At 47.5% G+C, this 17,265-nt stretch overlaps 1 protein-coding gene across 1 annotated transcript in view; it reads right to left on the reverse strand.

The window, feature by feature from the left end:
• Positions 1 to 17,265, reverse strand: part of LOC118594654 (mitogen-activated protein kinase 4-like) — a 158,449-nt gene that overhangs the window by 50,329 nt on the left and 90,855 nt on the right. Inside the window, exon 2 of the mRNA XM_036204705.1 lies at positions 15,402 to 16,778. Coding sequence (XP_036060598.1) covers positions 15,402 to 15,947 — 546 coding nt within the window. The 5' untranslated portion in view covers positions 15,948 to 16,778. The remainder of the gene's footprint in view (positions 1 to 15,401; positions 16,779 to 17,265) is intronic.

The following is a 17,265-nucleotide window of genomic DNA, read 5'->3' on the forward strand; positions in this document are numbered from 1 at the left end:
TAGGAGCAGGTGTCTTTGGCCCAGATCCTCACTTGTTTTCCTCCTTCAATTCTTTCTTCCATGTGTCCCGGGCTCTTTCCCATCAAGAACAAGAGCTTCGAAGAGTTCTGGCTTATTGCCTACCCCCTCCAGGCCTGGTACCGAGCAGTCTGCTGCAGGGCTGTAATCCTATGTGGTTGACGCTGTTTGCCTTTGATAGGTTTAGAAAGGCAGGCCAGAGAAGGCTCACAGCCTGCCCAACTGCCTGGAGGGCATATACCCTCTCGGCTGCTTTGGCACTCAACTTCCAGGATTCTCCTCAGCAAAACCCAAGGCAATTCCCTCCTTTGTGTACATTGGGCTGTCCTGTAGATCTCATATACATCACCAAGCTGAGGGCAGAGGAGGCTGCAGGAGTTGGTGAGTACAGCCCTGTAGGGGTGAAACACTCATGATCGAGATTATAAACAAAAAGCTGGGTGCTGTAATGCCTACAGCAAGAACAAAAAGGTTTCTTGAAAAATACAACCGTGGGGCTGGAGAGATGGCTCAGAGGTTAAGAGCACTGACTGCTCTTCTAGAGGTCCTGAGTTCAATTCCCAGCAACCACATGGTGGCTCACAACCACTTGCAATTAGATCTGCTGCCCTCTTCTGGCCTGCAAGGACACATGCAGGCAGAACACTGTATACATAATAAATAAATAAACCTTAAAAAAAAGAAAAGAAAAGAAAAATACGACCCCGACCTGCTGGCTAATACCTGAGGGTGTTTTTTGGCTGCAACCTTCTCTTTCACATCCAAAGTAAAGCTTGTATTGGAAGTGTCTCCAAAATGTAAATGGCTGGCACGAGCCACTTTTTTTAAGGTCTAGAAATGGTTTTGGGAGTAGGGATGTAGGGGTGTGTGTGTGTGGGGGGGATAGGAAATGAGAGGGGCGGAGAAATGGATGCACTAGGTGTGGGGGTATTGGGAGATACGACCCATCTGGAGAAAGCATGTTTCAGAAAAGCTGTCTCCATCTGCATGCTCTCTAGGCACATAGAGACCCAACCTTATCGGGCCTTGCTCCTTGGTCCCACAGCCCAGAATCTTCAGTCTCCACTGAACTCTGCTCCCATCTCTTCTAGCCATCCAAGCCTTCTGAGGATCCCAGACAGGCACATACCACACAGGGCTCCAGGAAAGTCTCATTTCACAGAGCAGATGAGCTAAGAGGGCCCATACTGGATGGAGAAACACCTTGCAGACCTTCAAATACAGGAGCTTAAAGGGCATCTGTGAAAGCCTGTGCACAAAGACAGCCGTGGTTCTGTAACACGAACAAGCACCCCACATCTAGGAACGTGGTTAAGTGCAAATCATATAGACCTAGTCTGTTTAAACCAGGAACCACGTCTGAGAACAGTTACTGTTCAAAAGTGTATTGCTGCAAAGAACCTATAGTGGGCAAAACTCTGGTAGTTGTTTAGGGAGTGGTGCGAAGTTCTGGCCACATGAGGGTTAAGCAGAAAAGACTTTGTCTCAGATCCCGTTGCTAGAAATACCTTTCGAATGTCCTTATTCAATTTCCGGCCTTGGTACATAACACCCAGGGAACAGAATTTAATTTTCTATGGCTGAATGGCTTCCTTCACATGCAGGACTTTCTGAATTTCAGTTTATTATGGCGCAAGCCCACAGGTAGAACAGGGAACCTTAAATTACATCTGGCAGCTTGGACTATGAGTGTTCAGACTAGAAACCAATTTGATGTTAAAAGCCAAAGTCCAACAGAATTCCTAAAGAGACTTGTTTTTATTTTGCTGTCCGTTAACTTCTTCCACAAAGCTAACTCTGTCATTACCTCAGGCAAGTTACATTTTGGAGGGTCAGCGGCAGCTGTGCAAAATGGCTGCCAAGTTGGCATCTCTCTCTACCTTCTCTTCTCTCTCCTTATTTCCTTTTCTGAGTTTCCTTTTCCAGAGGTTTCTCTGGGTACAGGGCTGAGTTGAGTTTTTTTGTTTTTGTTTTTTTTTTAAATCTGGCTATGACAGCCAAGAATTGATCAAGAGACCCTGTTAGCTAGCATTTTGCAATTTGTGGATACCTCTCTCTTGTTAAGAGTTCTGACCTGCTGTGTCTCTGGCAGGACTCACTGGAGGCATCGGACACCTGTCACAGAGACAGCAGTGTGCTATACAGAGCTTGGAGCTGAGGGCCGCTGTCTGGAGCCACACTTTAAACCAGCACCCTCCCTAAACATAGAGACAGGAAAGCACACAGGATAGGTTAAGACACCACAAGCCAGAGCAACAAAAGAAAACAAGTAAGATAGGTAATTGACGAAATGAAAACCTGTTTTCTTTGTTTTCTTGTGAGATTGAGGGTAAAACCCAGGACCTGAGCATACCAGGGTCAGGGTGCCTTCTCACCAAAGCTAGACGGCCAGCCTGAAAACTTTTGTACTTCTAAGTATCAAGAAAGTGAAGTAGCTGGGCAGTGGTGGCGCATGCCTTTAATCCCAGCACTCGGGAGGCAGAGCCAGGCGGATCTCTGTGCGTTCAAGGCCAGCCTAGTCTACAGTATGAGTTCCAGGAAAGGCGAAAAGCTACACAGAGAAACCCTGTCTTGAAAAAAAAAAACAAAAAACAAAAACAAAACAAAAAAAGGTGAAGTAACAAGCCATAGAACTTGAATTTAGAATACATGAAGACTCTCCAAGTTCAAAATTAATAATAATAATATAACCCAATTAAAATAGGCAGAGATCTCGAGATACCAAAAGACATGTAAAAGGCTGATATGCTCATGAAGGACACGCTAAGGGAGGTTCAGCACCATGAGCCGTGCATGAAATCTTGTTAAAACCACAGTGAACTCCTACACCTGCTGGAGGACTAGGGAAAAATGAAGTTTGGCGTCCTGGCGAGAACAATCCGTCACACCTTGTCTATGGGTCCGTAAAACATGTCCATAGAAGAACTTGAATGTGAGTGCCCATGGTGGTATTACTCCTAACAGCCCAAACAGAGAAAACCCAGATGACCATCAATGGGTGGGTTATGAGATGGCTCTGATATAGACTATTATTAGATAATAAATGAAATTCTCATATTTCCCTTTACCACTGAGTAAGTCTGGAGAGCACTGTTCTGAATGCAAGAAGTCAGACGCAAAAGATCACATATTACATGGCTATGTGAGATACCCAGGAGGTCAAATCCATGGGTATAGAAATAGGTGCATGGCTGCTCAGAGTAGGTGGTGATAGGGACTTGGGGAAGGAGGTGGCAAGTTGGGGAGGGGAGCGATGAGAAGTTCTAAAATAAATCCTAGCAATAGATATGTAAATGAATGATTCTTAGAGCCATTCAATTATACACATTAATTGGGGAATAATATAGCACGTTTTTAAAAATTAGAGACAAATCTAAAGCACAGTCCTACCGAAAGGAGACTATCACAGGTGGCTGTCTTGCACCTAGCTTTGCCTCAGAGAAGGCAGTGCTGGGTCCCTCTGTGGGAATCTCTGTCCCCAAAGTCTGGGCCTCGGGTAAGTTTCCAGTGGGGAGAATGAAGTCGTCGAGAAAACAGTGTGATGGAGCCCAAAGCCATTACCTCCTCTGGTTGGTCACTGCCTGTGTCTATTCTCATTAGTTGGCCCACAGCCTAGCCACTATTAAGGATTTTGGTTATCATTCCATGTGTAACCTTCAAACCAGAACCAGCCTTTAGCCAAACTGCAAAGGTGTTAACATTTAAGGCCTATCGTGGCCTGCTTCTCGGGTACTCCTTACACACTCGACCTCACAAACCCAGGACTTCCTCATCAACCCACTGTAACGTGTTCACTCAAAATGTTCACACTCATCCCCACTCTTCCTCATGCCTTAGTGCCTTAGAAGAGAAGGGGCATCACACACACACACACACACACACACACACACACACACACACACTCTCTCTCTCTCTCTCTCTGTCTCTCTCTGTCTCTCTCTCTTTCTCTCTCTTCACCTTTGTACCTTAGAAGAGAAACATGGGCCACACACACACACACACACACACACACACACACACACACACACACACACACACACACACACACACACACACACACACACACACCTCTCACCCCCAATTTACCATGAGTGGTAGAAAGTTCAGTATTTAAGACCCAATTAAGAATCATGGTTAAAAAGCAGCCACTATTTATTGGGTACTTTCCAATGCCTGAGCATTTCACACATCATTTGTGTGTTTCCCTCAGCCCAGTAAGGGATGGAGTTTGGGAATGGAGCCAGCCACAGGCAGGCTCACAAGTACCTGTTAACACCTGCTTGCTCTGCCTAAGAGAAGGCTGTCCTGCTTCCAGGCAGTGCACCCTGTTCAGAGTTCCCTCAGAAGCTGAAGCAGGACCACCACTCTGGGTGGGTGGCGAGGTAATAAGGCTTATACATACGAGCCAGTGAACAGCTCAGGGTAGGACATGGTGGAGGGTCAGTTTTCCCAGACTCCTGGGTCAGAGGCAGGTGTACATAGCTCTTGTCTTTTGGTAAATGAAGGATTCAGATTAAACAGTTTTTTGTTTGTTTACAAATAGTTTTAGTGAGCTTGCTTTTGTGTCAAATTTCCTCAACTCTCACTAGAAAAGGTCACTCTCATGAAACCGGGCATAATCTACACCCTAGGATTTGGGGAGTTTTAAAAGTATAACAAAAAATTACTAGACATCAATTGTCATTAACATGTTGGAGTTTCTATTTGTAGTTTTTTTAAAAAAATTTTTGGTATGTATCTGAGTGTATGTCATGTGCATGCAGGTGGGGAGAGGTAGCCCAACATGGGTGTTGGGTACCAAACTTGGGTTCTCTGGAAATCAGCCAGTACTCTTAACCACGAATCCATCTCTTCAACTCTCATAGTCTATTTTTTTAAAGATTTATTTATTTACATATATGAGAGCTCTACTTGGGTGTAGTGTTTGCATGAGAGAAGAGAGCCTCAGAGAGAAGAGGAGGGCATCTGATCCCATTGTAGATGTTTGTGAGCCACCATGTGGTTGCTGGGAATTGAACTCAGGACTCCTGGAAGAGCAGCCAGTGCTCTTAACCGCTGAGCCATCTTTCCAGCCCCATCTATTTTTAATATATATATTTTCCTCAGCTGCTATAATCATATCCCCTACACAGATCTGTATTTGCTTTCCAAGATGGGGTCTCCCTGTGTAGCCCTGGCTGTACTGGAACTCATTCTATAGACTAGGCTGGCCTCGAACTCAGAGGTCCACCTGCCTCTGAGTGCTGGGATTAAAGGCATTCACCTCCATTGCCTGGCCTGTGTATTGCTTTTTAAAAATTAGTGTGTATGTGTATGTGCATGTGATGCCCATGCCATTGGGCTCCTGTGGGGGACAGAAGACACCATTGTGGGATGTGTTCTCATCTACCTTTACCTGGGCTTCAGGGATTAATTCTGGTCCAACTTATGGCAAGAACTTCTACCCACTGAGCAATCTTGCCACTGTGGAACCTTCTGAGCTCATCATTACATAAAACTTTGTAAATGTCTTAAACAACATTGAAAATAGTCATATCACATGCTATTGTGGGGATAAACATGATTTTGTAAAGTTTAGATTTAACATATCAAATTTTCTTAAAGTAGTAATGTCTACCAATGTCCATACTCGTGTACCTAGGGGTTAAAATGTCATAGATGACCATGAAGCTTTATTTTACTTCAGAATGAGCTTAAATTGTACTGAGGTAGAAAGTGGGGGTTCTGAGAACAGTGCCCTTGAGTCTCAATAAAGAGACTCCATCTCCTTTAGCTACATCCCCTACAACATCTTTGTAGACAATTTTTAAAATTTGAGTTAAATGACCATATAATTATGTAAATGGGTAACTGGTTGGGTGAGTCAGAGGTGCCCAGTGGCCATGAAAAAGTGCTGTGGGATGTTCTGTATGCTGTGAACGTGTTGCTCTGATTGGTCGATAAATAAAATGCTGATTGGCCAATAGCCAGGCAGGAAGTATAGGTGGGATAAGCAGACAAGGAGAATTCTGGGAAGAGGAAGGCTGAGTCAGGAGATGCCAGCCCGCCATCCAGGGAGCAGCATGTAATGGCACACAGGTAAAGCCACGGAACACGTGGCGACATATAGATTAACAGAAATGCGCTGAGTTTAAATGTGAGAGCTAGTCAGGGGTAGACCTGAGCTAATGGCCGAGCAGTTATAAATAATATTAAGCCTCTGTGTGATTATTTTATAAGCAGGCCACGGGACTGCAGGGCCAGGCAGGACTGGAAAAACTTCTGGCTACAGTAAACGGCAAGGTTGTATGAGGGAACGAAGATCCAGAAAGATCTCTTCCTACTGGAGTATGTGTCTGAACCAAGAAGATGAATTCTACCAGGAACAAAGGTCACAACTTGTGCTGGAGATTAAAAACCAAACCAAACACTGACAGCAAGAAACAAAAACCCAATCCCATAAATTTAAACTCGAGAATACAGAACTAACATAAATTAGTTGGCTAGCACCCCAGTGTGAGCCCTTATGGTGACACACTGGCCAAGAACCCACAGGAGTGGCATGTTATTTACAGAGTAGAGGTCGCACACTCGCATGACTCTGCTGATGAAATCACATAGGGTCTGGTCTGCACATGAACTTTAAGAAAGGTTCTGACAGGAAGAGGTTGTCAAGGAGAGGGTAGGTAGGACAGTGTGAGCCCTGGAGTGCAGTCAGCTGGAAACAACTGAGAGCAGGGCAGGGCCTGTACATGTGTCCTCTGCAGGCAGCCTCTGCTGGTATTGGAAGTCCAACTCTGCCATAGCCTACCTGGGTGACTGTTGTGCCTCAGTGTCCCCATCTGCAAATGGTAGTGCCTATTACAAATAACTTGAGGGTTGAGTCACTTAACACTTGGGAGTACTGAGTAACAAAACCTGAAAACCATTAGAGACAAAGGGGCCCAGACTGCAGGGCGGTAGAGGGGACAGGATGAGGGACGTTAAATATTTGAAAGGTCTCCTGAGGATAAGTTAAGCTTCATGCTAAGCCTCCAGAAAAACACACTCTGGTTCATAGAGAGCAGAGGCATGGCTTGTTCATTAGTCAACCAGCCTTTACTGAGCACATTTTATGGGTCAGATACTGTGCTAAGTGCCAGAAAAATGGACATGAAAATGTGTACTTCATCCAAGGGTCCACTGTGTCAATCTGGAAAGAGACACGCAGATCGGCTACTCCACAGTGTGGATAAGCGCCCTGGGCAAGAGGAGGGAGTGACTGACTCTCCTGGAGAACTAGGTGACTTGGGACATCTGAGCAGAATCTGTAGGGGTAAATGGCAGTTCATGTGGGAGTGAGGGAACAGTGTGTGGGACCAGAGCTGTCACTGTGTATGGCATTTTCTGGGGGCAAGATGACAAGTCGGTGATGTCACACTAGGTGAGGTGGGTGACTGCAAATTATGCTCAAGATAAGCACTGGCCTCCTCCAATTCAGCTGTATGATCCTGATTTAGGAGGGAGCCATAAATGCCAGAAAACTCACAGCAAAATGGTTCTCACCTTTGGAAGCTTCTGTTCTATACTGCTGTCCTCAACATCCAACACAGCAAAGAAAGGCTGAATAAAAAAGACTATGTTTCGGCTCCTGATGGTGAGACAGCCGAAGAAAATTTTTGTTTTGTTTTGTTTTGTTTTTTGAGACAGGGTTTCTCTGTGTAGCTTTGCACCTTTCCTGGATCTCGCTCTGTAGACCAGGCTGGCCTCGAACTCACAGAGATCCGCCTGCCTCTGCCTCCCGAGTGCTGGGATTAAAGGTGTGCGCCACCACCGCCCAGCAGAAGAAAATCTTGACAGTGGCCAGAGGAAAAAAGACAAACGACATACGGGGGCCTAACGGCCCGAAGGAAAAACATCTTCTCATCCCCTTGTAAACACCTAACGGCACGAAGGAAAAACATCATCTTTTGTAAACAACAGCAAAGAGTGCATTCTTAAAGACTGACAAAAACTTGTGAATCCTGAATCCAGGGGGCACAAACTTTTAAAACGAGAGTAAAATAAAAGAACTTTATGCCAGTAATAAAGAATCTGCCACCCTCCAGCCTGTACTCTGTCCTCAGCCGGCTGAGTGTTCCTGGACTGGCTGAGTGTTCCTGGACTCTGAGGCTTTTTCTTGGCTGTTGCAGCCGGCAGCTCAGTTAGAGAGGTAAGTGCCAGCGGGCCGTCCACAGAAGGGAGGCCAGAGGAGGCAGCCATGGATCCCCTCAGCCATTCAGTCAGCTGTTGTTCTCCCCAGGGGAGAATCCACCCCCAGGCACACTCACGAAGCTGAACTTGGGTTTGAGGAGGCGGCAGCAATGTGTGGATGCTGTGGGCCATTTCAGCTTAATGAGACAGCAGACTGGTTGGTAAATAACTAGTTCTCCAAGTCCCTTACACCCTTGTTCTGCGCCTTCATGTGGTTGCCAAAGGTGAATTGCTGGTAAGCATGGCAACTCCAGGCCCTCACCTCACGACTCTGGTGAGCTTAGTCCTGACTGGTTGCTTGCCTGCTTGCTTGGGTTGAGGCAATTGTTAAATACTCCCCTGGAGCTCAGTGGGGTTGCTTTCAGGAGGGCCTGGGTGCAGTGGGCAGAGAAGGACACCACAAGGCTGAGATACCTGCTCCCAGGACTTCTACAGTGAAAAGGGAGCAAGGAGCCCCCGAGAGCCAAGAAAATTAGCTTTCTAAGTTTACCTGAGTGTCCAGACACTTACTCTTCAGTCCAGCCTCTGTTCTAATCCCCTAGGTCATATTTTTCCTCTTTAAAAAGGGATATTCCATAGTCTTTTAAAGACATCTTTTCGGCTTCACTGGTTTGGAATAACATGTTTAACAGCTTAAGAAGAAAGTGACCTTCCCTGCTGGCTGGTTCCTCAGCAATGTGTCCTTCTACAAGCCAATTTTCCCATGGCCTCTGTGGGTATCTGGGTCCTTCCCAGGACCAGTATGGTGGACCCTAGTCCTGTTGTGGGGGCCTGGGCAGGTCTTCCCAACTCTCTGCACTGTTTTCTTGGTAGAGAGCATCTGGGATGTAAGCAAGCGCTGAAACCCCAAAGGATGTTCTCCTAATCACAAAGACTTTTGAAGCAACAGGGTTGGAGGGGGATTTCTGGGTATCTTCTCAGGCAGATGGCAGAGGCCACCAAAGGCAGGTAGAAGGGACAAGAGAGGAGGCAAGGTGACACTAAGCAACACCCTGAAGGCAGCACTGGCTTTGAGTTGTCTGTCCCTGGCAGGGTTCCCAGGCTGCAGTCTGTGCTCAGCCTCATGGACTCCTCCGGGACCACAAATGAACACAGCCTAAAACAAACTCCAGCAATTTGCTGAGCCTTCAAACACTCGTTCCTATCCAGCTGTGAAACTAGTGTTTTGTTTTTAAATAACATCTTTGAAGTAGTTTACATCAGAAAAAAAAGTCTGTGTTTTCCAAAAATCATTGTTCATATCTCCAAACTGTTAAAATCAAGCAGGTTCCCGGTTTGTACAACTTTTGGCCAAATGGTACCGGGGAACAGGTGGTTTCTGAGGTAATGGAATTGAGGCTCTCCAGAGCTGTGCTGCCTGTGCCTCTCAGACCCATCACGATCAAGCCCTCCAGTTAAGGTACATGCTTCAAGTTCACCCACGTGGTCTTCCCAGTGCCAATGTTAAGAACCCAGGGCTGAGCATTATGGAACATATCACGGGCACCGGCTTCCACCCACAGGCAAGGCACCTCATTTCTTTAGATCAATGGCTCTTGAAAGGTCAGGAGATTCCCCTGGGTGCCCGCGGACACACAGATGGTTGGCCCAAGCATTGGCCTCCCTGAGTAGTTCTTGGGTGTAGCTGAGGCTGCTGGCTTGTGGCCACCCTTAGAGACCCCAGCAAGCTAGCTGGTTTTTAAGGAACTGCAAGGAGACAGGGGAGGTGAAGAGAAAGCATTCTGGTCAAGAATGAGGTAGGAAGACAGAGGACTAGGAAGTGGCTAAAGGTTTGGGGCTCAAAGCACCAACCTAACAGGAAGGGTACACTTGCTTGGGAAATCTGCCCCAAATATAAGACCTTTGGCTGCCCAAATTCTCAGCAGTCTGTTCCCCTACTTTTCCTGCCCGGGCATTTTCCACCTGTACCCTATGGAAGCTGGGTCTACAGGCAGTCTTCTCTATATCCCTGTGAAGGTTTTCTGACAGGTTGGAAGGCTCTGGGTGGCCCTTCCTAGAAGAGCACATTGACACAGTGAAGCTCTCAGTGGTTGGATGGAGTCTTGCCTGCTTTCCAGGGAGTTGGTAACATTTTGTAGAGTTTACACAGGGTTCAGTGAAGTCTTAAGCATTGTTTTTTCCTTTTGAGATCATCCGTCTCCCAATATGACTAATTCAAAGGGAAATATGCTCTGATCATTCAGCCACCTCTTCTTGACACAAATAACAAGGAACTAATAATAAGATTTGTAGAGGAAGTGGGAGAAAGGGACTCAAAAAAAAAAAATACACTCTCATGAAGGGTCTCATGACCCATCCAGGGCCAAGCTAACAAGACTGGCTCCATGCTGTGGTCCATACTTCAGCAAAGGTAAACTGATGCCTGGCTTCATTATGGCATCTACTTAGGCAAGTAGCTGTGTTAGGGGTTTAGTTCCTAGTGCATCTGAAAGCATGTTGACATCCTCACTTCCAGCTGACCAATCAGAATCCTCAGAGAAAGCAGACTGGAAGCTAGATGTAGGGGGTGCACACCTGTAATATAGCACTTAGGAGGCTAAGCCAGGAAGACCTGGAGTCTAAGGCCAGGGTGGGATACATCAGGAGATCCAGGCCAAACCCAGCTGCTCAGTGAGGAGCCCACAACGAAAACAGAGACTGTAGCAGAATGGGAACAACTGAGAAGTGGGGTTCATAAAATAATAGTGCACACAGTCACAACTGGTTCCAAATGCTCGTTACTTGACCTTGAGCAGGGCTCTTCCCCTCTAGTACTCACACCTGGGAAATGACAGAGATGGGCAAGATGGCCATGAAGCGTATGTATGGATCTCTTACTCCAAGAATCAGCTACCTAAGGAAAAGGAATTGTCAATTGTGCAGTAAGCTAAATAATGACTGCCATGGTTTGAACCTGAAATGTCCCCCTAGAGGGTCGTATCCTGGGAACTTTAGAAGAGTCTGTGTAATCTTTTAGGAGGTGGGGCACCACTGGTTGTGATGGTTTAGTTTTAATTGTCATTTTGACCTACCCTAGGATCACCTGAGAAGAGACTCTCAATGAGGGACTGTCTACACTGGGTTGACCCACACAACATTGTCTTAATTAATTGATGTGGGAAGACCCAGTCCACTGTGGGTACAACCATTCCCTAGGCTGGGGGTTCTAAACTATGTAAGTGGAGAAACTAGGCTGAGCACAAACATGCCAGTGAGCCTGATGCACTCATCCCTCTCTCTGCTCTTGACTGTGGATGTTGTTGAGCTGTTTTTCAGTTCCTGCAGCCTCGACCTCCCTGCTGTCATGGACTGTAACCCCAGATTGTGAACTCAAACCTTTCCCCTGCTATGTTGCTTTTTGTCAGGGTATTTTATCACAGCAAGAGAAACGAAACTAGAAAACTAGGTGTGGGTGTTTAAAGGTTTTACCACCCCTGGCTCCTGTACCACCCCTGTCTTCTTCCTGGTCCACAGCGATATGAGGAGATCCCTACCCTCCCATCCTGCTGCCATGAACTCTACCATGTCATCCCCACCATGATGGACTGAGAGAGACCCACTAAAAGTGTAAGTCGAAATGAACTTTTCTTCCAGTAATTTTTTTTTTTTACGTCAAATACTTCGGTCACAGTGATGCAAAAGTCACTAATTCAATGACACAGGTACCAGGGTTTCCTAGGCTGCCACTGATGAGGAAGAACCAATCAATGTGTTTTCCTCACTGTCACCCACGCCATCTCCTGCCTTTGTGTTGCACAGACTTTACTGACCCCCTGGACCAGGTAAAGGCCAAGTTCCCTAGAAATGGTATGACAGGCCCAGAGGGCTCTTGAGCGTGCCTTGGACCTCTTTCAGTTTAGTTGCTCATTAAAGAAGAGAAAGCCATTTCCCTTATCTCATCTAGACTAGCAAAGTGGGTACCTGCCCTAGGAAGGTCCTGTAGCACTTGAAGGATGCAGGCGTGAAGAGACACTATCTACCTCTGAGAAAGATGGAAGGGTGAGGACCTGACTGCTACACACTGCTACATGGGTCATGCACACCCAAGAGGTCTCTAGCTGGACTGGATCAGTGTGTGGAAAAGGTATGTCCACATAAGTAATGGTCGTCTTCAAGAGAGACTGAGTGTCCACAGAGCATATGGCTTATAGACACCATCCCTCCAAGCACACTAGCGAGCGCAGATGCACACAGCAGGTGCACACATCTGACCCCAGCTATCATCTGAAGAATGTAGAGTTCCTTTTCTGAGTTAGACTTTCCAACCATGGGATCTACAAACACATTAGCTTCCTACCTATGAGGTTCTGGTAGATCACTGTCCTTCCCTCTGACCAGTACAACCGGCAAAATCAACTGAGGTCCAGATCTCAGGAACTTAAAAGATTCCATTATGCAAAGCACCCCCCACCCCAGCATGGGACTTTGCCAAGGAGAGAACAGACCCAGACACAAATACCCACAAGGTAGAGTGGATAGTGAGTGGTCAGTGCTGGAAGAGAGGAAGGACCAGAACCCTCATAGGCAGTTCCCACCCACAATCCAGTGCACCTCAGGAAGAGCCCTCACCATGCGCCACGAGAGGCCCCGCTTCCTCAGCTTCCTCCCCTCCTGCCATTCCGCCCTGGGAGCCTCATGCTTTCTCAGACAGCCACTTCTCTGGGTTGTCAAATGGACGACGGACCATTTGCCCCAAGTGCCTGACGGTATTATGAGGATTAAGTGAGAACTGATTTAAATGCACATTGGATAAATAAAAGCCGCGAGTATGAAGCCTTTCATCATCCCTGGAGGGAGAGGAGGGCAGCAAGCTAAAAGCAGAAGGTGAATGAGAACAAACGGCTGCAGTGTGTGGTGCTGACGGACCCCAGGGTACCAGGTTGATGTGAGCACACGCCAGGTTAGTGCCTGGCTCCAATTACCGTTTTTAATCTCATGTAGCGTGCTCTCTCTCTCTCTCACATTTAATCTCATGTTTAAAAAGATGAAGTGAGAGAACACATGAATTCCCTTGCGTGGGGGGATGAAAGCCCCACTAAGAGAAGTAGCAGGAACATAGCAAGCAGAGTCAGGTGAGCCCTGCCCTTCTCCAGCCCCAGCCCCCTGCACTGTGCTTGGGCTCTGTAGGTGCTCAGTGACAGGGTTTTTTTTTTTTTTTTTAACCATTTTTCAAGGGATTCTACATTCATGGTTAATTTTCATTCTTATCTACAAACCAGAGAGGCAGGGAGAACACAGCTCTGTCAAAGGTGGGGAAACTGAGGTTCCAGCGGTGATATCAATGGGGAGCCCACCTCCTCAACTCCTCACACTGTGGGATCGCTCATACCACACCACATCCCAAGACTTGTTTCAACAATTGGGATTGATGGGACATGCCTGTAATCTCAACACTAAGGAGGCCAAGGTATGAGGACTGATTCGTGTTTCAGGCCATCCTGGGCTACAGAGCTGGATGGACCCTGTTTCAAACAAAACAAAACTGTGATGACTCTTCATCCCAAGGAGCTGTCTTCCTGACTGTACTGCAGGTGACACATGCATCTCCCCACTCCTTCCCTGAGATACTTCACTAAACTACCTCATTAGATGACAACCCCCAAGATTACTGGTTTACTGCACTTAAGAGGGTTGGTTGTAGGGGCTGGAGAAACCACTCAGTAGTTAAGAGCAACTGCTGTTCTTTTAGAGGACCTGGGTTCAAGTATGAGCACCCACACAGCAACTCATATCCACCCGTTAACTCTAGTTCCAGGGGATCTGATGCTCTCTTCTGGCCTCCTCGGGCACACACTTGGTGTACAGACATATATGCAGGCAAACACCCACACACAGGTATCCCAGGTAGAAATGTTGTAGATTCTCTAGATCTATTTTTTTTTTTTTTTTTTTTTTTTTTTGCCAATAAAGGACAAATGGGGGTTAGAACCATTGGTTCAATGACTTGACCTCATAGCCCTTTAGAAGGAAAGGGAACAAACAGCCTGTGGTATTAGGTCTTCGCCATGGGCTTCTTGCCTACAGACTTGGTTGTCAGTCTTGGCAGATGGTGTGGCTGCAGGAATGGGAGGAAAGGGCAAGCATACAGTTAAGGTGGCCAAGTTACTTGTGGCACTGAGAAGCCAGAGGCAGTGGGAGCGATGTGGGGTTTGAAATGGGGTCAGGAGCCCAAGTTCCAGCCAGTGAGGGTGGACAGGGAGTTGTGGCTCCCTGGCTTGGGATGCCTTCCCTCTGCACAGAGGAGAGGAACAGGGAGGACCCTAGAGACAGAGCCAAACCATGTTCAAGGTCAGAGTCACCCTCTTCTTCCACGGCCTACCCTCACCAGTGACGATTTTAACATTTTGTGGGGTACCTGTTTCCAAGAGGATGTTCTATTCTAATAGGAAAAAAAATCAAAGTATAGTTTGTTGGGAGACTGGCTCTGTTTCAAGGTGACTGGTAACATGCTCATGAGGAGGCTCCCAGGCACCCTACAGTGGCAACATGTCTGGCAGAGGAGAACTTGCTGTTCCCGAAGACACAGCAGGTCAGGAGGAGGCCTGGGCCTTGGAAACAAATCGTGGTGACATGTGTCTCTATCAGTGCAGCTGACTCTGTGACGCACCATGGGGAATTGTAACAGAACCATCCTCAAGCATGACGTCACTCCACATTGAGCGCAGGACCAAGAGGGCAGTCACTAGCTGATCTGTAGTGAGCATTAGTTTATCAGACTAGCCCCTGACCCTGCCACTCATTGCTCACTCCTGACTGACTGAAAAGAACCCAGAATGGGCCAGTCCTGGTAAGAGGAACAGGTGAGACAAGCCAGAGCCTTCTGATGTCTCCTGAGCAGCCAGGCATCCAGGATCAGTGTATGCGATAGAAAAAATCATCAACCACACAGTATTACAGCCACAGATAGAGCTCAGGGCTAAAAGAAAGTTTAGACATTGTCTAGTCTGACCTTTCACTTGTATAGCCCAGAGTTATTGGCCACAGTTATGTGGGCAAAGTCATGACTAGGAACTAGGTACCTCCCACTCTCAACAACGTCTCAAAGCATGGATCTTTCTTTACCCTTTTCACCCCTCCCCAACATTAATAGCAGTCTCCCGGTTACAATGGAGGAAGACAAGCCCTCTGGAACACTGTGCGCATCCTTGAGGACCCCACAGGTCAGCAGCAGCAGCCTTTTCGGACAGACATACCTTGTGTGAGTAATGCTGATCCACAATTCTTGCCAACCCGAAATCCCCAATCTTGAGCACAAGGTCCTCTGTGCTGATGAAAATGTTGGCAGGCTTCAGGTCCCTGTGCAACACATTAGCAGAGTGGATGTACTTGAGCCCACGGAGCAGCTGGTACATGAAGAGCTTGGCATGCTCCTCGGTCAGCGTGCCCTGCTCCAGCAGGTGTGCCAGGTCCGTCTGCATGTACTCTTGGACAATGTAGGCCACGCTGAACTTGAAGAGCTCGCCCTGCAGATCGCTACCCTTGGGTCCTAGTACCTCATAGACCTTGACAATGTTGTCGTGGTCCAGGCGCCGGATGATTTTGATCTCTCGGAGCGCATGCTTCATGCTTCGGGCATCGCTCAGAGCAATCTTCTTTACAGCTACCTTCCGGCAAGCCCTGCTGTCCACAGCCGACAGCACCAGCCCGTTGACCCCAAAGCCTAGGGGTTGGAAGTCAGTGAAGCGTCCTCCAAGGTCATACCCGTAGACACTGGCGAGGCAGTCCCCTTTCTCGGCCATTGTTGACTCAGTGGTCTGGGGCCATCTGGGGGAGGCAGGGGCAATCAGGAAAGGCCAAGTTCCAGCTAGTGGTTCCCCCAGCACACCTCATTCTGTCAAACCTCACAGCTGAGAGATGCTTTTGCTCCTGGTGAGGTCACTGCTGCCAGGGGACAGGAACGGCTGACTGCAAGTCCTTGCTCACTGACGTGCTCAGCGGGATGCGGCAGCGGTTCTCATCTGTACTGGGAGGGTTTGCCACCAACTCCTGTGCTCCAAGAACCTTCCTAGACGCCGAAAATGGTTCATGCTTCTTCCAGATCTGGCATTACTAGAAGGAAAAGCCAGTGTCCTTATCTTCTATCTCCACGGATCTCAAAGTAAAATATGCAGCAACTCTCCCCCTCCGAATCCTTCCGTCTGGCCCAAATGCAGGAACTGCTTGCTGAGCTGGGTTGCTTTACTTAAGTGGGTCCAAAGCTTAATCGGATCACAGCCTCCCTTCTCTGCCCTGAGCAGTAAGAGGCGATCTAGTGTTAGTGGATTCTAGAAAGTTCTAGGGGCTTCTTTTCATTTCTGCCAGTTTACCTTCCTACAAGTTCCCTTTAGAGTCCAAAGCCCCAACCAGTTTGGTGAGTAAAGACCTGGGAAAAGCCACACTCTCTCATGAGCTTTGCAGTTACACCAGCTGTCCCAAGTCCAAAAGGAACTCAGCTGCCAGGCCAGGACCCTCCAGAGGCTTCGGATGGGTCGTATCCTCCTTCACCCACTCATCTGAGCCACCTTGACTAAGACTGCTCCGCAGGATGTGGTAGGACTGCAGGAATGCAGCATCTTTCAGAGTCCCCTTCCCTGTCAAAGAAACAATGTTGGGTAAATTTCCACACTCCGGCTCCCAACACCTTCCCACTGGCGTCTTTTGTTAACTAGCCCAAGTGTTATTTGATCTGTCCAGCCAGCTGAAACGCTGCTTGCTCAGGGGATTCCAGCTTTGCACTGCTCAGCCACCCTCACGCTGTGTGCAGCGGTGCCCCGGCAGAGGAGAAAGACCGGTTGATTTGATAAGCCCTGTTTCCCCAGGGCTAACATGTGCAGACTGGGGGTGGGAGTCATCCCTTTTGACCTTTGCAAGATGAATCTGTTATGCTTTCTAGACATACACACATCTGCACTAGCTAGGGAGGTCAAGAGTCGAAAGGAACTAGTTGCAGGTGAAAATGAGGACTCAGTAATCTTGTTTTCTCACGAGGGTCCCTCCCTTAGTTTGCAAAGGCCTTTGAATACTTTAAGAGAAAATTCGCCTCTTCTGAGATTCAATTAGCATTTGTATTCTTTCCAA

Source organism: Onychomys torridus, chromosome 13 (assembly GCF_903995425.1).
Source record: "Onychomys torridus chromosome 13, mOncTor1.1, whole genome shotgun sequence".
In the NCBI taxonomy this organism is placed as follows: domain Eukaryota; kingdom Metazoa; phylum Chordata; class Mammalia; order Rodentia; family Cricetidae; genus Onychomys; species Onychomys torridus.